At 33.7% G+C, this 21,309-nt stretch overlaps 3 protein-coding genes across 3 annotated transcripts; 2 read left to right on the top strand and 1 right to left on the bottom strand.

Moving 5' to 3' along the window:
- Positions 1-6,992: 6,992 nt before the first annotated feature.
- On the bottom strand, positions 6,993-10,064 carry LOTGIDRAFT_203715 (hypothetical protein). The gene is made up of 6 exons (XM_009052727.1): positions 9,820-10,064; positions 8,864-8,936; positions 8,452-8,515; positions 8,066-8,184; positions 7,820-7,841; positions 6,993-7,511 (listed from the first exon to the last, which is right to left on the bottom strand). Exons 1-6 carry the CDS (start codon positions 9,929-9,931, stop codon positions 7,440-7,442), a joined length of 462 nt encoding a protein of 153 aa, XP_009050975.1. The 5' UTR covers positions 9,932-10,064; the 3' UTR covers positions 6,993-7,439.
- A 2,629-nt stretch (positions 10,065-12,693) lies between these two features.
- LOTGIDRAFT_159067 (hypothetical protein) lies at positions 12,694-15,230 on the top strand (the record flags this gene model as incomplete). The annotated part of the gene is made up of 6 exons (XM_009052728.1): positions 12,694-12,715; positions 13,061-13,239; positions 13,471-13,594; positions 14,110-14,334; positions 14,632-14,826; positions 15,118-15,230. Coding segments are annotated over 6 exons (858 nt in total), but the record flags the coding sequence as incomplete, so codon positions are not given.
- Positions 15,231-15,469: 239 nt separating this feature from the next.
- On the top strand, positions 15,470-20,288 carry LOTGIDRAFT_178127 (hypothetical protein; the record flags this gene model as incomplete). The annotated part of the gene is made up of 12 exons (XM_009052729.1): positions 15,470-15,508; positions 15,556-15,728; positions 16,188-16,284; positions 17,285-17,369; positions 17,574-17,712; positions 17,866-17,929; positions 18,230-18,361; positions 18,831-18,955; positions 19,250-19,349; positions 19,587-19,685; positions 19,898-20,022; positions 20,135-20,288. The coding sequence occupies 12 exons, from the start codon at positions 15,470-15,472 to the stop codon at positions 20,286-20,288; spliced, it is 1,332 nt and encodes a 443-aa protein (XP_009050977.1).
- Positions 20,289-21,309: the final 1,021 nt, after the last annotated feature.

Below are 21,309 nucleotides of genomic sequence, written 5' to 3' on the forward strand. Positions count from 1 at the left end.
CATTGGCTTCTGTATCAAAGCATTTAGTGTATATTGAAACGAATCTATTAAGCTAATTGCTAGTTGCTACAGATCACGACTTTTATATAAGCCATTAGAGAGAGGCTGTTGTTAAGGTGAAAGCTTGCTTTGTTTCTCTTGGAATCTGAAAGTCCATCTTGGCGTAGCCCTGAACAAATGTTGGTTCTTTACACATTTCCAATGTCATTCAGAGTGCACAGTTTGTAAATGTTAAATAACTAATCCGGCATTCCACAGATCATCCACGATACAGGTCCGATACACCGTACTGGTGAGTTTCGCTAAATGAAAATTAATCTCAGTACCTATCAGTAATTTAGTCAGCATCCAGCAAATCCGCAACTGGTTATTCATAAAAGTTAAAACAGAAAAAGAAATACTTTCAATTTATAGATGATCGTTCAAGTTGGGTAATAGACACTGACTCTACATATTGATTCAAGCGTTTAAAATCACATCAATACCTATACTAGAATTGCTAGTTATCGTGATATAGAAGTCCTGCTGTTGAATTGAATATCATAGATGCTATAGACTGTACTGACATTAAAAAAGGACATTGAAATAATAAATCTATGGTTTGGTGTGCCACAGGCTGTGCACGTTGAAAAAACCATTCACCCAAGTTCAAGTAGAGGAAGCAAACACTGACTAGAACAAATTGATTCCAACTTTTGAATACCGCACCAATACCTCTACCGGAAATGATAATTATCGTGATACAGAAAATCCAACTGTTGTATATCATATAGATACGAAAGCGGAAGTCAAACGAAATGACAGTGTGAATGTCCCGTTACAGATCACTAGGTATATGATATTCTATATTAAAGTTATAGTTTTGCCACGAGTCTATTGTTATTGTAAAGTAATAAAACATTTAATTGTTGACAATGATGACACAAGATTGTCTTCCTTTTCCAAAACATTGACAGTGTTTTTGTTTACTGTTTATTTTGTTGCTGTTATTTGTCATAAATTTCTGACTCGAGTCACGATGCGTATCAGATAATTGAATTAATTTTGTAATGTTTACTTCTATTGTTTTTTACTAATTCAGTTTACTATGTACTATTTTTCAGTCAGTGGTAGAACAGTTGAATTTTCCTTGCCTTGTTTTAATCATGAAGAGTTATTGGCCTAATTTTAATTCATAATGAGAAAATGATGTGATCCATAGAACAGATTAAAACCGATAACAACCTTATTAGCATATTCACATATTTAACTAAGAATGATGCTGTTAATGATTGTTATAAATTGTGGGGCGGAGGTGGTGTGCACAATCGTATATGCATATCTAACAACAACACAAATAATAACAAAGAGGGGTTGTCTGCAGAGGTCGGACGAATCTATAGAACCCCGAACTCAGCTAGCTAGTGTCCTTTCCTAAAGGGATTGTAAAAAGGTTTTCTAAGATATTATATTTGTGTCGGGGACACTGATAGTATCAGAATGCACCATCATAATTTGCAGTCAGACGTCTGATAACCACGGCTAAATTTATAATCCCTTTAACTGTAAAGTAAGGCATCACGAGTTCATGCCAGATCAGTAACAATACAGCCATTTTTGTCCCTGGGCAAAACATCGTGAAAAACAAATAAGATGTATATCTAGTATTTTGCCTGACCTTAACTACCATTAACTGTGGGAACATGAATATTAATTAATAGCCTAGTTATCAAAATAACAAAACCTATAGCCATAAGGTTAGAAACGTATATCATAACAATTTTATTTTATAAGGGATTGCATATTTCTTGCTTTCGGGTTTCTCTGACATTGGTAAATTCTTGCTTGCGGTGACATCGATAAATTTTCCTGGAGGAGTTGAAGACCAGAAAGTCATACTTATAATTCCATAGAAAAATAGATCCTCATGTCTTACTTTTCTGCACCTGATTGTGATTATGAAGTCATACATACCATACAGCCAGCATAAAGATATGAAACCCATGAATACCCAGTCTTTCCAGTCGAGAGTGACTCGAACAAACTAGAAAACAGACAAAATTGGTTTCTTTTCCGATTTCATAGTAGTCTCATTTTCCTTTTAAAGAAGATTGAAATGGCTTCAATTATGAATTTATGTTTCTAGACGACCCCCGTAACGGGTATCTGCTTTCAGCAATAAAAAATCAAACCGGAAGTTACTTGCAAAAACAAGAAAGCAGACAACATTATAGGCTTATTGGTCCGATTAGCATCTTCACACGTGTCCCGTTTTGACTCTCACATGCATGAAGGTTACAAAAAGTACTTTGCGAACCTACACAAGTACACAAATGAAATAGACACTCCTGGACAAACGTTGCATATCAAAGGTGAAATAACTTCTGCTTTTCAAAAATTACCACAAAATTAACAGCGATACAGAAAACTAAAGAAATTAAAGTTGAAAACAATGATTATGTACAGACAGTATTATTATATTATTTACACGATTAGACCATTAGTTTCAACTTATATACCTGATTTAAACCTTCACTTCATTCTAATATTCCTATAATATACACCGTCTCACGACCATCCTTTCACCTGACCGACATTTTTACACTTAATATCATTGACGTATAAGATCGTATGGCAGTTACCTCAACATTTTGTTTGCGGGATTAAAGGGATTGTAAAGAGGTTTTCAAAAAATTTTATGTGTACCGGGGACACTGATAGCAGCAATTTGCACCATTCCAATCAGACATCTGCGGTTTCTGCAATTGCACTAAAACTAAGTGTTTGTTGACGTCACTAATCGCAAAGGACCTTATGCGATACCTGCATATTTTCGATTAGAAAACCTCTTAACAATCCCTTTAATAATACTAATCTTAATGTAAAATTAATGACTATGATGATAGAAATTAACACTCGTCCTTATTTTACATGGAAAACATCTTCCGTTCAAATGATCATTTCTACCAGCATTCGAGACAGGCTGCTATTATCTAGTAACGGAAATGAAATGGCAGATGCTGCCTTATAGAGTGTAATGAGGCAGGTTTTAATGTCAAAGAAAATATACAAGAACATAAAAGGTTCATCACAAATCTCGATCAACATTCAAAATAATGCACATGAACACTAATATTGATTTTAGCAATTTAAATTGTAAAGAAAATAAGCTCATTATAAAGTCGTGCTAACGAGCTTACGAGCTTATTACCGGATCTTTCAGATCAAAAGGATGGGCATAAGATATATGAATCGTTCCACATACATTCAATTAACACGACTGTTCTGATATAGTGTGCCTAATAATAGAAAATTAAACCAATACACAAGTTCTATCCGTTTAACAAAAATGGCGGAACTGGCAAAAAAGCAAAACAACAGTCGATATACACGTTGGTTAGTGATCTTCGAATGGGAAAGAATTGGTGGTCATTTCAGAACAAAATAGTTTTTAAATGAAACCATAGAATAAAACATGCCTACCTATCTTGTTCAGAAGTTATTCCAGTTGGCGTTTTGTTTTATTTGAAACCACTGATTACATATTACGTCAATATCCCACATGGTATTTAGTTATCTTCATTTTAGATACAGAAAAAAACATGTTTACTGTCAAAAACTATCTGTTTCGACAAAAGGCCATTCTATATTATATATACATAAAATGTTATAGTGAAAAGATCCGTTGTTAAACTATGTTTTTGGCATGTATGAAAGATTTTAAAACGTCATTCGGTGTAGATCCGATAACTGTGTGTAACACTTCTTAAGTTATATAAAAAAAAACGGAGTGTGCTATTTTTTGAGTGAGGAATTTAAAATTCTTGTAGTGTTTGGCTTTAACAGTTCCATATTATTTTCAGTTGAAGCCTTCAGAATAAGCAGTGGACATATTTCTCTACAACTTTGTTTCTATTTCGCTTAAATCTGTACATTAGTTTTCCAACACCAAAAATATAAAAATCATTGCAAATATCAGCTTCCACTGGAAGTGGGCGTTAACTTGTCATCTACCAACAACTACCTAATCAGTCGTATCAGTTGCTTTGAAGCGGACGTTAACTTGTCATCTATCAACAACAACCTAGTCAGTCGTATCAGTTGCTTTGAAGCGGACGTTAACTTGTCATCTACCAACAACAACCTAGTCAGTCGTATCAGTTGCTTTGAAGCGGACGTTAACTTGTCATCTACCAACAACTACCTAATCTACGATATCAGCGTCTGCTGGAATCGGAAGTTAACTTGTCATCTACCAACAACTACCTAGTCTACAATTTACAACATAAAGAAAACCTAGTGTATTATCAGCTTCTGTAGTAACAGCATCTGTTGGAGGTGGGGGTAAACCTTTGATCTACAACCAACCCACTCAATACGACCAACGTGCCAGTTTGTGGTTTGTCCAGAGAGTCACGTAGATCCTTCGGGTAATGGATGGGGCTTGCTTATTAATTATGAAATGATGATGCGTTGTCTCTGACTTCTGACTTAAAACGAAGCGTTTCATTGTTTATGATGGTGTTTGTTAGTTACTAGTGGTCTGTCAAAATTTATTACATACAATTTATTTTATTATGCCATAGTCATTACGCTGTTGACCTACTTTCTAATTTTAGTGGTTGTCAAGATTATAATTTATGTCCAGAACTTTTAAAACTTTTCACTCTCAAACTCAACACAATCGTTATTGTTATCATTTGCACGATTTTCCAGTACAATAAACGAGTACTCGTATTAACTAGAATGCTGTTGGTTTTACTCACGGAAACTAACGAAGATTGAGCCGAATGTTAAGGAATGGTAAGAAATGGTAGAAGTTTCCGGGATTATATAAAGGGTGGGAATAATCGAAAATGTTGTTGACGCCATAAACGTTGTTGACAATTCATTTCACATTACAAAAAGAGACACAGAATGGCGGATATTCATTTCCGGAACACCTGTCTGAAGCTCTTTAGTTCGATCTGTTGATATTAGTTATATTAATTGGTATTAGTTATAGTTATGATATTTAGATGATTGAATGCCTGTTTATAATGCAGATATTAGTGTTTTCTAAGTTGAATTCCAGGAATCATTGTAAATGGGAAAACGTCTACTTATATACAAGTTATGTTGAAAATGAACAGGTCTTTTATTATCTTCATTATTGCCTTAATTAAACGTTTCCCAAACGGCTCTTTTATGGAAATCCAATATGGCCATCAGACAAATTAATGTAAATGTTTTGTTGACGTGATCTGTAGAGTAGGTGGGTTTTTCTGGTTTCCTGTAAATCATTCTATGTTATCGATTTGCTTACGTAAGACTAAAACAGTAGACGAAGCAAAAGAGCACTTTGATAATCTAGTTATTGAAAATGTTTCATATTTTCTCCTCTAAATTGACTCTTCTATTTGCATGACTCATAACATTGATAAAACAAGCAGTGACTTTACATTGGTGTAAATGTATTATTCCATTATGTGACGACATATCAACTAGCAAAAAACATCCAAAAAGTGTTTAATTAGCGCTTAGATATAGTTATCTATTCGCGCGAATAGCTTAATATTTCTTGCTATTTTCCGACCCGATGTGTATCCCGATCCTCTGGACCAATTGGTAAAGGTTTAATCACAACATGACAAAATCATTTTAAAAAATGTGGTATTTGAATGTTGACATGGCTACTTTAAGTAAAATATCAGTGTGCCTCGTAAATATTGCCAGACTCAGCACACATTGGGGACTATAATGATATTATACGTAATTTAATGAAAACTAACATATAAATTGTCTGATTGCCTTGTAGTAATTAGTAATCTTTCTTTATTATAAGAAAGAATAAGGCTGTAGATGAGAACAGAGATCATCCGATGGGGACTATTATTATCAAAGTGACCAGGCCAGAATACGACCCAGAAGTACAAATAGCTTCTTTATCAACAGAAACGTAAATAAATGATAATTAGTTGATATTATTTTAGACAGTGGCGTTTCTACGGTGGCCGGGCCACAGAACGCGGGACCGGCTTCCCCATGATTCCTAGGAAAACCACAAACTTGTTACCATTACCATTACTCTCCTATATGAGACAATACGCAGTAAGCAGCCATGGTATATCTGGATATATGTCAACACAAATATTAAATCAAAACGATAGTACGGGAATAAAAACCGTCTTACCTTTTTTGACTGGAAGCAGCTCATTGTCTTCATAAATATAATAATACGATCATCAGGGTAGAATGTGTTGCTTCGCCTTTAGCAAACCCACTGACCCAATACGGAATGTTAGACGTATTCTACCTATCCTAATGTACTACTGTTAATTTCATCACTATTTTGAAACCATAGTTCGTCATGGATCAGATATTATATGGATTGATAAATTAGAGCCCGAGTTCGGATCGTATTTTAGTGACGTATGAAAGTAGTCTGGCATCCTACACGACAAAAGAGACTGTCAAACTATAGCAAGGGAGATAGTCTCATATTATTTTATTTTATAAATTTAGAAGCTAACCTATGTCACCTGCAATTCCGACAGGGAAATATCGGACAGTTAGGAAATTTTCCAATAGCTATCCTGGAATATTCCTGATGGGAGAAAACAGCAGACAATCCGTCATGTTATCATATCGAATATCCGGCATGTTTCTGCTGTATTGATAAATTTAGTTTTTAATTTTGAGGCACCAAACTTCTTTGACTTTCCTGGTTAATGTAAAGGATGAACCATTGTTCTGTCGTGGTCCCTGCATGGGCCTCTAGTTGGTTTACTTGGCTACTCTAAGCTGGGATACGTTTGCTATTTTAGATTTTGATATGTTATTGTTGAAGATGTGAACATCACGTTCCAGGCCCAGTATTTACCATACCGGTACAGATAGCGTATTAAGACTCCGCTAAGAGCAGCTTATTGGTGCCTGAAAAAAATACTTCAAACTGTATTACGTTTTCCACTTTCATTATCAGCCCAATATGGTTCAGAAACACCCCTTTTTTATTGAGATAAAACACCGCTGTAGCTTAGCACTAGGTGAGTATTTAATTCATAATTATTTTCACAATTCAATAGCAAAATACTTGTAAGCTATTAATATCTGAATGTACATCTACAGCAATTGTATTTCAATAGAGCACAAAATAAAATACATGAGTCGTAGCCGGTTAATCGGAAATTTAAATGAGATGTTACTTGTAAATTAAATAACAATCGACTACAATGAATCTATATGGTAAATAAAATGAAAAGAATATCAAAGCGTTAGTTTGTGATTTGGGGCCCTAAACGTTTCTCGGACGTGATATACTGATGGGATATCGTTCCGTTTAGACCTATATACCATCCTAATACCACGTCTGAGGAACGGCTAGGGCCAGATTTGACGGGCTGGGGATCCACATGGCCTGGTGTTCATGTTTTCAATGATTGTTGCAGTATGAGTATTTTGTTGAAGTTAGTGATATCTTACACCAACGTCACATCTCCACATTGGTAGAAAGTTGGTGGTGCCTGTGGATTCTTTGTCACATACTGTGTCTACAATAGAAAACATATCTTTATCAATTTTGATTGTTCTTAATGAAACAGAAGTAGCCTCCTTGAAACTCCATACCGTGCATACACATGTAGTCCACGTTCATCCGCTTCTTTATTCGGTGGGTAACCAGAAATTTTCGTTAAAATTCATGAAAATATCACTGGAAAACGAAAGTCAAGTCGCATGTCGATGAAATATTCAAAACTGCTGAATTGACAACAAAGATTCTTTTAATTCAAGGGCGATAACTAGTTTAAATTATCCAACATAGATCAAGAACGTTGTATAAAATATTATTTTAACTTACCTGTATTACATAAGAACCAGTTCTAAAAAAGAAATTACCATATGACAATTACATGTACTCGAGAGAAGGAAAAGGTTTAACTGCGATCGAATCAAAAACAACTCGTGCCATCTTGCTACTGGATTTGTCAAACCGACGCCCCCTTCGGAGAGTCAACATAACTAATATTGTTTATAATGTATACTTGTATTAATTACTAGATTCTGTACTACTGATTATTATCTATTGATACTAGATCAAACTTACGTGAGAGTGGGAATGGTGATGTTGATAGCATACAGGGTTAAAGACGGTTCGCCCATATCAGGTATAGTAGCAATTACATTTGTCTGATCTACTGGACCAAATGAGATGGTAAACATACCCTGTAAAATTTTAAAGAAGTGTATTACTACTTGGAGTATACGCACCTTGACATCCATTGACACGCTTCATTTATAAACTTCCATGATACAAGAAAGGTGGTTAATGCCTAAGAACAAGTTCATAATAGCTGGACATTGTGAAGATAACGACGGATGCAACCTTGTACTAGTATACGATGGATAAACTCCTGTGCACTTAGGACGTTTTCTACAGTACGGTATGCACAAATTGAAACAAGGAACCTGTGAGTAAAAATGATAACCTACCGGAGTGGCTTGGGCCCAATGATCTAAATTTTTTTGGAATACTACAGTAAAATTTTGGTTTCCTCTGAAATATATTAGTACCGGTATTAGTAAAACAACTAATAAGGAAGGACGGGCCCTCTGTTCTTAAAAATAAATATATATGATATTGAAGAGTAACCATGGGATCGATACTTGAAATATTTTAGGCTGGTTGAGAGAGTGAACTTAATCCAAAAGGCATATAATACAGATAATGGCCACTTCTTCCGTGACATTCCATTACATAAACTCACTCTATTATAAGGTTGTCATGAGTGATTCCACATCCACGAGTATTTTTTTTTTCTGTTGTTCGCCTACTTACTCTGACTTTAATGAGTGATGTGATTAACGGATAGGACTCGTGTATCATTTTGATTGAACTATTTACCTTAACAAGATAGGGTTTGAAGAAATAGGTCTTTTACCACATGGTCCTTTTATCAAGAAACAGTCATCAGCTCCTAAAATAATAGTTCGACAAAGTGACATATTGTATTTAAAAAATGAAATGAAATGAATGGAGTTTTACGACATAATTTTCTGCACCATAATGGGCTAATTCCATGCAGGCTGCAATGAGAGAATGTTTCCAGGACCGCGTCATTAGCCTACTCTTTTTCGATTTTCAACTGTCGAGGGATTTTTTACGTACGCAGCCTGTAGCACATGGGACCTCGGTTGTATGTCCCATCCGAACGACTCGACGCTTTTTTCCATACCAGCAGCCGCTCTTATCTGCATCACTGACTGGGGGAAACCGGGTTGTAAAATCTGAAGGTATTATCTCGACCTATGCCGGGATTGAACCCTGGACCTTTAGGTCAGCGAGCAAGCGTCTAACCCACTGAGCCACCGCGACTCCCCGTATTGTATTTATAGATGTTTTCACAACAGTAGTAATCTAATTGGATTTTCAATGTCGGCCTATGCCTTATTATCAGTCCTAGAAGCCAATATTTTTAGGGGTATTAGAATATCCACCTTTTATATTATGAAGATATGGAATTTTGTTTGAATTTTTCCAGCTAACGATTCTCTTGCCCTCGTTCCGCTCTTTTAAAGCGTCGGACATCCGACAAGATATTGATTCAAGAAAGATAAATCAAAAAAAAAAAAGGTTACCTAAGACTACATTAAAGTACTGTAGTGTATTGGACTTAAAAATCAAATTTTATGTAATGCTATTTAATGCACTTACATAAACTTGAAAAAAAAAACACGTTAACCTGCATTATATAACATTTATATCAGACAGTAATTATACATTGTCGTATATTACACAGTAATAATTCTGAGTGATATCAACCGATATTTGACCTGAGAAAAAAATTGCATTACTATTACCTTTTTTATTGAAACCAACAAGAGATCCTCTTTGAGGTGGCGATAACATGCACAAGTGAGCTGTACAGACCGATACTACAACAGCTACCACTAAAACCTGTACAGACCACATTTTGACTTGATTTTCCAACTACAAAGACTGATATGGGTGTACTGTCATCAATCTTGGGTTTATATAACACTGCTTATCTTTAATATTTACATGTGATTTAGTTATGTAGTGCACGAAAATTTTTTAAATATTGTAGGCCGAACTTGATTTGTCAACATATATGAACCACAGCGTGAATGAATAAAGGCCGTATTTGATTAGTCCTTATACACGTTATAATATCTATTGAGAAAGAGATTCAACCATTTGTCAATCAAGCGACTTTCTTAGAAGATAGTGTGCGAGCAAAATAACATACCCACTCGACATACGAAACTACTTATGGTTCTTACATGGAAATAAAACACTCTAACGTAATTCACCAACATTTTTGAATCTTTTCTTCGATTTATTGATTGACATATCGATGGGCAGGGACAACGGCAATAAAGCCCACATTTTTACGTGGGCTTGTAAACAAGAAATCAAAATAACCCATGTCATCGTCAATAGACTGATAATTGTTAACTATTGTTTTATCTTGTCCACTACCTCATGACAACTTAATTTAAATGATGGCTTTAGATTAGATAGTGGAAATTTGATAAACTTTCAAAAAATCTTATCAGACAATTAGGCCAAATACAATGATAATATATAGATAAATTCTGTCCTACTTCAGATATCTGCGATAGCCTACCAATACAAATAGTACTGTGCCGGTAGTAGAAAACAATACAGTTAGCTAAGTTAGATTGGTACAAACAAAAATGGTCATCACTAGACGCTTTTTTTCCGTACCAGCCCCTCTTACCTGCATCACTGACAGGGGAAAACCAGGTTGTAAAATCCGAAGGTATTATCTCGACCTATGCCGAGATTGAACCCTGGACCTTTAGGTCAGCGAGCAAGCGTCTAACTCACTGAGCCACCGTGGCTCCCCGTATTGTATTTATAGATGTTTTCACAACAGTAGTAATCTAATTGAATTTTCAATGTCGGCCTATGCTTTATTATCAGTCCTAGAAGGCAATATTTTTAGGGGCATTAGAATATCCACCTTTTATATTATGAAGATATGGAATTGTCGACGCCCTGTTTGAATTTTTCCAGCTAACGATTCTTTTTCCCTCCGACAATTTCCGACAAGATATTGATTCAAGAAAGATAAACCAAAAAAAAAAAATGCTGAACTAAGATTAAAGCACTGTAGTGTATTGGACTTAAAAATTAAATTTTATGTAATGCTATTTAATGCACTTACATAAACTTGAAAAAAAAAACACGTTAACCTGCATTATATAACATTTATATCAGACAGTAATTATACATTGTCGCAGTAATAATTCTGAGTGATATCAACCGGAATTTGACTTGAGAAAATAATTGTATTACTATAACCTTTTTCATTGACGGAATTGTCACTAGTTATAATGAATTGATATTAAAGATAAATACTAAGAGAAGTTAAATATACCACCCGGTATCCATACAACGTGTTTTTCTAGACTTATTTATAGATCAAACATTGTAGGCCTACACGAAAATAGGTGACGCATTCTGCCGCCGTTGCCGAGTTGGTTACTCATGAAATATGGGTCAAAGTAAAGACTTCATAGAGAAAATCGAAACAAACCAATTTTAATTATTTTGTAGAATATCTGATGAACATCTAAGACATAAAAAAAAATTCGTTTGTTTAACTTTGACGAAATTCGGTGTTGAATCCTTATATGCACGAAAATAGGTTACACCACTGTATAATAACTAATTAGAATAAGCGTCAACCAGAATTTCAAAATGCGACCGTCAAGATTTACGTTTCAAGAACAATATTGTAGCATATTCGAATTTTCTGAACATATTGTGACCGCCGAACAAGTTTGGCGCCAACCTCCAATTCTCATCTTCAAGGGAGATAACTGTTAACAAATTATTCATGGGTTACTTTGTTTGAATTCAACAAAATACATGTAGGCCTAATGCTATACATTGGTCATGGTTTCAATATGAACAAACATTTTCAAACCAAAATAACTTTAAAGAAAACGAACGTTGATGTTAAGATGGAAAAGAGGTGCTGAACAAATTTACAAGTAGGCATATTCTAGCATATAATTATAATCTTCATAAGGCTATGTCTGTAATGAAGGCAATGATCTCACCAATCAAGAAATACACCACGTGATACATGGTAAGTGTCAGACACCCTGTAGTCTGCAGAAGGCCCTTAAAATATTATTCATATTATGATTGACAACGCACCAATCATTAAATCGACTTAATTTTTCATTGATTATTAGGGATATCGGTTGAAGACCGACCCTCTGAAGCAGTGATCGCAGTACTAGCCAAGAACTGATCGGTTATTTACAGCATCTTACTTTCATAAGTTTCTATAATTAGATTTCCCGCCATATTTGACCTGTCTTTAAAAATTTCTGATCGCCTAAAACAAAACAATGTCATCTTCTAAATTTCTTCAAATCAAATTATGTTTCAAGTTTTGGAAAAAAATAAAGTTTTAGGACCATTTATCAACCATTTCGGGAATATATAACCAATTATATTTGTAATTAAGGTTTCTAAAAGAAATTAATCTAATGTGTTCTTTCGTATCGGTTATATTCAGGCTCTGTAATTTTAAAAAGCCAATGCCGGCAAGAACTTGTCAGCTATATCGAAATAGTGCCTGTTTGTTTACATTATATTTCAGCTGTATCTAAATTGATTACACATTATTTCATACTTTCTACAATCGAGGTTGGTTAGAATAAAAAAAAATGCCACCAAAAAGACGAAAAGGTTTGTAAATAATAGTCGACATTCCAGCTTATTCATTCTTACCCTGAACTATTTCTTTGTTTTGTAACTGAAAGTGTGGGATTACAGTAGTATCTGTGCCTATAACAAATGTCAAACTTTAATAATGGTACGTGTGTTACCCTGGAAGTTTTGTCATTAACATGAATCGGACATTTCTAAGGAAAATTAATCCATTTTATGTTGGAAAATCAAAAAAAGAGAAGGCTGTCCGACCAAAATATCGCTCATTGGCATTGCATGGTGTTAGGCATACTCATCTTCATTAGCCCAATTTGGCGCAGAAGTGTAGGATTTAAATTACATTTCCTGTATTGTCTCTTTAAGCCAACACAGAGGCAGCACCAGAACTAAAAACTAAGAAGATAAAAGTTGAAGAGGGTGGAGATGCTGCAGAAGAGTTTGATGGACTTTGGGAGTGGGAAGCTGATGGTAATGTCTGGACACCATTTTCTAAACAGTTGAATAAGAAAATCAATGAGGCATTTATGAATAAAGATAAACAGGTAAGCTTAGAGATTTAATTGTAGGCTTATCTAAATCTAACCTTCATTTAAATCCTCAGTTTTCAAGGTCCCACATCACACTGCTATAAATGAATTAAATTTTGGCAAAACTCTATGAACATTGAATAGAAAGAATAATACTAGACTAGGCAGAAGTCTCAAAATACTTTCCGTTTTAGGGCTCCTATAAAACAACATGAGTGCCATAACATAAGCATGTATGTGTTCTAGTTTGAGTTTGATGCAGCTCCAAAAGTGAAAATGGTTGTAAAACTAGAGGATGGTAAACAGAAGAATAAGAAGACAGGATATGAGAGAAGAGTTCGATGTTCTGTTAAAGAGAAACCTGGTGGTGGTATGTTTGTTACATGAAATAATTATTGGATTTGTCTACTATGTAATGCTTAGTTCATAGACCTCAACATAAAATTATGGCAGAATGTCTAAAACAATAAGCTAAAATATCTTACTAGATACTTCCTCCTTTCTACAATATATATTGGAGCATGGAATTTAGAATATGATATTTTGGTATCAATGGTTTACAATACCCTACAATAAGTGATCCAAGACACAGGATTCATCAGCAGTCATTATCATTATCTCATTTTTTAAAGAAAGTGGTAGGATAAATTCTTGTATTATTCAGTAATTTCCCGACATTAATGAAAATCACCTTTAGTCCAGTCCTATTGGTCCTAGTAGATAAATTCTTTTTATGATACTGTAAAATCTCTAAAAAATTCTACCTATGTTTAGGTAGTGAGAGATAAAAGGGCAGCTAGTTAATCAAGCACCTGCTTCGTTCAACCTTATTTGCATCTCCTGTATCAAGTTATTGTAGTTTCATAGTTTAAAATCTTCTTACAGATTATTATATCTGGGAATGGGAAGATGAGAAAAATAACTGGAATCCATACCCACCATTCATTAATCAAGAACTAGAGAATGAGAATATTAGCAAGGGGAAAAAGAAATCAGTGACATATTGCCCTGGTAGAAATACAGATAGAACATATGATATAGACACAGTCAAGTTGATACAAACAGCTCAACATACTGGTGTAGAACGAAAAATACGCAGAACAAAATTAGGTAATATTACAATTATTGATCATGCTGTATTAGTTGTTAGAGAGATCATTGCCCCAAAACAGACATTTGAGTTGGTCTTCAGGCCAGGTCTGGAAAATACAGCCAAATCTACAGTCCTGTATTAGTGGAATTTTTAATGATCATATTTTCAACTTCATATTTTTCTTTTGTTTTTCATGTGGCCTGTTCAGGCAATTGGTTGGTAGAGTAAAGGCTTTTTATTGCACAAGTAGTTGGCCCAGTCATGAAAAATTCCTGTCGAGCACATAACTATATAACTATGTTATTTCCTTTCAGATCCAGTGGAGCTTAAAGATGTACCTGAAGATGATGTTAAGCCGTCTGTGTCCAATGGAGAAGCAAATGGAGCAGGAGATGCTTCAACTTCTGCAGGTAAATCAGGGAGAGCCAGTAAGAGTAAATCTGCTGGAAAATCAGCAGGTAAATCTGGAGGGAAAGCTAGTAAAGTGGAAGAAGAAACCAAGTCAGTAGGTAGGTATTTTTTTTTCTTGCATTATGGTACAATGATTTATTTTTATCCTTTGGATATTTAAGGTCATTGTAAAGAGGTTTTATAGCTATTTTATGTGTATCAGGGACGTTTATTTTTCTATTTACATCATTCCAATTTGTTACAATGTCTTTGGTTCCTGTTATTATAGAAATGAGAAACTGCATATGATGTCACTATCTCAAGAGCTGATTAATATATCAAAGAGCCTTAATTTTAGTAGAATTACAAGTTTCTTGTTGCTCAAATACTATTATGAAATATATTTACAGTACGTAAAATAGTAAAGAAAGGGGAAGCCCCTGTAGATGATGAATGCCCTGTAGCTAGTAAAACACATGTTTATATTGAATCTAAAGATGTATGGGATTGTATGTTGAATCAGGTAGCTAGATATTTCTAATATTACTATATTCTACTTTAAATAATGCAACACAAGTGTATACTTCCCCTTTTTTGTCTTCTGTTATGTAGCTCAGCAAGATAATTACTTGTGAGAAAAATAGTTTATGGCAGACATGGACATAAAGTCTATTAATGTTATTTTGCAAACACAAGTACTAGCTTCCCAATTTCTCATTGCTTGAGATGGTATCATCTCATCCAGGACAGGATCGAACAAACATGGAAATTCTGTCCAAGACCCCATCAAAAGATTTCCAAGTTAATTTTTTTTATGAAAACATCTTTATGAAATTTTCCATTTTCAGACAAATTTAGGAAATAACAACAATAAATTTTATTTAATACAACTGTTAGAAGAGGATAGCAATAAAACCTATTATTGTTGGCAGAGGTGGGGTCGAGTTGGTTACAAAGGTCAAAGTAACTTGGTACCTTGTGGTGGAAATTTAATGAATGCTAAAAATAGCTTTTGTAAAAAGTGAGTAATCTTATTTGCACCAGAAATTTGCAAAAGATGCTATGTTTTATTACTACTTTACGTTTTTATTATACTACAATTTAAGTTAAGTTTGAGAAACAAGTCAAAGTTTATGCCAATCCCTCCCCATATGCAGTACATTTGTTCCATAGCACTTTACCATCAAAAATGAGCGTTTATTCAAATCAAGAACCAAATTCTTATTCAGATTTACACCAGATTTGAATTAATAGATTTTGGAAAATGAATTGGTGAGATCACAATGCATTTTGTTTCAGAGAATGTAGCTCAGCTTTTGGCAATCAAAATATATCGGAAAAACTTGGCTGTGAAAATGCGAGGGTGTTTAAACCTCTTTATTTACCTCAGATCTTCCAAACCCTGATACTAGGTAGATTAGTGAAGTAAAAGAGAATTTCTTACCTACTATTCACTGTTTTCATATCTTGATATTTGTAGATTTAAAGATAAAACTCAGAATGATTGGGATGACAGAGCTGAGTTCGAGAAAGTCAGTGGTAAATATGACTTGATAGCCATGGACTATGCTGGAACAGTAAGTTTATTAACAGCTTGATTCTTATTTATACAGATCAATATCTAATTGTTGCTGTTGTTTCTAATTCCAAATTCATAATCAAATTAGTGGATTTGACATTACATTCCACTTCGTTGTTTAAACTCCGTCCTTTTATCACCATGGATGGGACCATTGTTCACTTTATTCAAATGTTTTGTAGTAGAGAGAGGAGTGATATATTGCCCATACTCACATGTTTTGTATGTATCTGAAACAAAATGTAAATTTGCCTCATGCAAGTTTGTTGATTTATCCAGTTTGAAGATAGATAACATCATGAATATTTATTATCCTGGTTAAAACTAAGGAACACATTTAAATATGTAATAATCCTTTAGCGACATTTAGGGGTAGAGATCACATTAAATAACGCAACACAATTTCATTGTATACTACTCCTTAGTTTTATTACACACTACGTTTCAACAATCTACATTGTCATCATCACCTGTAGATAACAATGTAGATTGTTGAAACGTATGTGTGTAATAAAACTAAGGAGTAGTATACAATGAAATTGTGTCTGTTATTTGAAGAGACAAAGTACAATCCATGGGTAGACAGTTACATCACAAGTATAAATCCAAAGTACAAGCTTAAAGAGGGTTTTACAATCGAACCGAACCCAATACAAATTCTTGATATTACAGAATGAAGATGAAGTAGATGCTGTACCATCCTTAAAGAAAGAAGATTCAGATACAAAATACCCAGATTCTACTCTTAAAAAACCCTTACAGGTACACGTCAATTGATATACTGCACAAATAAGACTTAATTTAAATAAGAGCTCATCTTATGTTGACATATTTTTGGGGATTAATGTTAAATATCTTAACAGATTTTTGTAGGGATGTTGATGATTGTTGCTCTTGGTAAAAGAATTATAAGAATTAGTGGCAAGTTGGTAGAAAGTCTAGAAATCGAGTTGTGACATGGTTATGATATTTCTTTGTTATCTTATGTTTTCCTTTAGGATCTGGTAGAATTAATCTGTGACATCAAGAAAATGGAAGAAGCTGTCATGGAAATGAAATATGATGCCAAAAAAGCGCCATTAGGTAAATGATTGTCTTGCTTTTCTTCTTAAATGATCTTTGAGCAGATCTGAAATTAAAGGCTGTATCAGCTTACAGATTATTTGAATTCTTCTTGATCAATCTGATTTAGTATTTTTTTAGCTTTGAAACTTTCTAACATATTTGATCTAAGCTTCCGCCCCACCCTTTTTAGTACAAGATTAACATTAATCTGTTTATTTGCAGGTAAACTGACCAAGACTCAGATAAAAGCAGGCTACCAGGCGTTAAAGGTTATAGAAGGTTTAATAGATAGTAATAATTTTGGTCATAAATTAGTTGAGGCTTGTAATGATTTTTACACCAGAATTCCTCATGATTTTGGGTAAGTTTCATGTGTTTCAGTCTAGATGATAAAGACTGATTTAATTACAGACAAACCTAATGTTTGATTTCTACTGTGAAAAGTGACTTGGTTAACTAAAATTTTATTCTGTCAGATATTTTTGCAATACATATAAGTAAAATTTGATTTCAGGTTCAAAACACCTCCAGCCATTAGAACAAAACCTCAAGTTAAAGAAAAATTACAGCTGTTAGAGGTAAGATACCTAGGTGATATAGAAATATTTATTTTCACAGTGATTCAGAAATATTAAAACGGAACCTGAAACATGTTGTAATTCAGAGTTTCATGCTGTGCGCTCTTCAGTCAACTCTTTATATATTATTTTTATTATTATTATTATAGATCAAGTAAATGTTAACTCTGTTAACTCTGCCCTAATTTATATCTAGCAGATCCCTGTATTATTATCTATTATATTGTAGGCTTTAGGTGATATAGAAATTGCTATCAATATATTTAATGATTTATAACAGATATCACTATTATATTGTAGGCTCTAGGTGATATAGAAATTGCTATCAATATATTAAAATCTGGTGATAAGAGTGAGAATCCTGTGGACAGACATTATCATAGTTTGAAATGTGAATTAGATCCATTAGACAAAACACATGCCGACTATCAGGTTTGTTCCTTTCTGTATTTATTTTCTGCAAGATTTGGTTTGGTAATGTTACGGCTTGCCTAATTGTTGCTGGAAAACAGGCTGCTATTTTTAAGATTGAATAATCTTTAGTCCACAGTGTTTCTTATGCCAATTTGAGAGGCTTTTTTTATCTGGTCTTTGATTAATTGGATTCTTAAAATGGGAGTATATGCCTATTAACCAAGTAAAACTAAGTGTTATGGTGAAAGTTTTGTGCATTTGCTTAAATAAGTTTGAGTTTAAAAAAGGTATAAGCAAATCCCAAATGGTTTAGGTAGTTAAGAAGCGTTTGAACTGATTTTTGTGCATCTGTATGAATGGAATCAAAAAAAGCATTTTATAGTGAAGAAATCAGCCCAAAGTTACTGCCTTTGACTGCCTCAGTATAGACTTATTGTAGCCCTACTTAATGAAAGATTAATTAAGTGAATACTGTTTATATTTATAGATATGTAATGAATATCTCCAGTCCACCCATGCTAAAACACATAACCAATATAAAATGGAGTTATTGGATGTGTTTAAATGTGATAAAAATGGTGAATCTTCACAATATAAAGACCTAGGTAACAGGTATGTGTTTTATGTTTTCCTTTGCCCATGCTCTATATTATAATGAATTGAAAATGTTGTCCTGCTTTTATGTGGAATTTAATGATGTTATCTAAAATATTTTTATTTGAAAAATTACCTGCGGAAATATTGGTGTTCTTATCTTTTTTTTTCTTTTAATTAGTATACAATAATAAAATGGAAGACGTTGCAGATAAATATGGTAGATTTATCCACTCTTATACAATTAACACCTTTACCTCTATGTTTCTAGTGTTTTAAAAATACTTTAACTTAGACTTCATCTATTTTCAGAATGTTATTATGGCATGGATCTAGATTGACTAATTGGGTTGGTATTTTAAGTCAAGGGTTACGTATAGCACCACCAGAAGCTCCTGTTACTGGTTATATGGTCAGTATCTCTGTTATATATAGTCATTATCTCCTGGCTCTTTATTAAATCAATGTAGATTGCCTTTCATTTGCAGATTTTGATTATGCAAAGCTAGTGAGAATAGCTCTTTGAATCATACAATTCTTTATTATCAGTACTTTTCTGAAAAGGAAGAACTCTACTAAAAAGGTAAGTTTTTGAGAAATTTCCCCTAGCTATTGGTATGTTTACATGCTACTTTGTTTTCTCTTTCAGTTTGGTAAAGGTGTATATTTTGCTGATATGTCCAGTAAAAGTGCTAACTATTGTTTTACATCCAGGTCTAAAAATATTGGTATTTTGTTACTGTGTGAGGTCAGTTTAGTTTTAAAATAGCCCAGCCAATCAAATTGTTAATAGCTCATAAATCACGAGAGTTGTAACGGTGAATATTTGTATTTTAAATTCTGAAATGGCTTTGTATATCCTCAAAGAGTCCCACAGTCAATATTTGTATCACAAGATGGTTTTGTATATATATTTGTTTCAAGTAATATGGATTAATATATAATATTTGTATATTGTAGGTATCATTGGGTAATGTTAATACTTTATTAAGTGCTGATTATAAAGCTGATAAACTACCCCCAGGCAAAGACAGTGTACTAGGTGCTGGACAAGTAGCACCAGATCCAACATGCAATAAAACTCTGTAAGTATATATATACTGTTAACAAAATTTCGCTCTTGGCATTGTCAGCCTTCCTGAATCCAGTCAGGTGCAAAATCCAGGATGTAAAACTCATTATTTCATTCTATTATAGGTCTGATGGTGTGGTAGTACCAGTAGGTAAAGGTGTAGATACTAAAGTAAGGAATTCTGCTGGCTACACTCTCAATTATAATGAATACATCGTCTACGATACCAAACAGATTAAAATGAAATATCTACTTAAAGTCAAGTTCAATTATAAATAAACATTTTATACTCAAGCTGCATTATTCATTGTCATACATTATCATTCACTCATTAAGATTTTGAGGATTGTGATGAAAAAAAGATATATTTTGTCTTAAGAGATCATAATAATCTGAACATCCTTTAGGCCTTTAGCTGGACATAACCGACCATTTCACTCAACCACGTAGGGCATGATTCACTATATAGATTTGTAACAGATTTTTTAAGTGAATGAATCCAAACAAGTTTTTAACATGACCTCAAAAATGATAAGACAATTTTGCTGGTTAAAGTTTAAAACTACTGCTCTTTTAAATCATATCACTTTTATCCCTGACTCACTGAATTGGCTTTTTTTTCTTCATTTTAAGTCAACTTGTCAATCTGAATTAATAGTGATGCACATGCAGGTTTGATCAGAAATATGGACACATTCTGTAATCTGCACGAATATCTGTCAGGACTCTCAATGCTTATTGTACAATCACATTTTCATCCCACATATTATAATGTAAGCATCACCAGTAGTGTTTTATATTGTCAGATTAAAAATTCATTGGAAAGGGATATTTATTTTTTGTAATGCTTTCCATTAAAATACATTAATTAGTGAAGTGAATATAAGAACTATGCATGTTCATTGACATTGTTTGTTAGTGTAAAGTCAAAGTGTATAAAAAGTTCCTATTTAAGTTGTTAGTGTACTTTATTTGTTTTGTTATTTCAATCAATTGAATTAAAATTTAGAAAATCAAAATTAATGGCTTGTTTGTATATATTACATCTACATTAGCTGTAACTTATTGCCTAATTATCGCTGGGTCAGTTCTCTGATCATGACATTAGACAGGTAGACCTGAGATGGATACAACAATGCAATGGGTTGACTCAGGATTGCATGAGTAGAGTTTACACCCCGAAGGCAAAGAAGAACAAATTAATGGGTGACTTAGGGTTTCATTAGTAGACCTGGGCCCTCCCTTAGGGGAGATCCAACAATGCATTGGGTTGTATTAAAGAATTGATCACCAATTACCG

The sequence above is a fragment of the Lottia gigantea genome (genome assembly GCF_000327385.1).
Source record: "Lottia gigantea unplaced genomic scaffold LOTGIsca_19, whole genome shotgun sequence".
NCBI classification, from domain to species: Eukaryota; Metazoa; Mollusca; class Gastropoda; family Lottiidae; genus Lottia; species Lottia gigantea.

What these genes read in the sequence shown, in the direction of transcription:
- LOTGIDRAFT_203715 (XM_009052727.1), bottom strand. Translation starts at nt 9,931, where the DNA reads ATGTGGTCTGTACAGGTTTTAGTGGTAGCTGTTGTAGTATCGGTCTGT. An exon ending in TCAAACCCTATCTTGTTAAG is followed by an intron (nt 8,516 to 8,863) that starts GTAAATAGTTCA and finishes AATATATTTCAG; the next exon opens with AGGAAACCAAAATTTTACTG. An exon ending in CTGGTTCTTATGTAATACAG is followed by an intron (nt 7,512 to 7,819) that starts GTAAGTTAAAAT and finishes TTTCTATTGTAG; the next exon opens with ACACAGTATGTGACAAAGAA.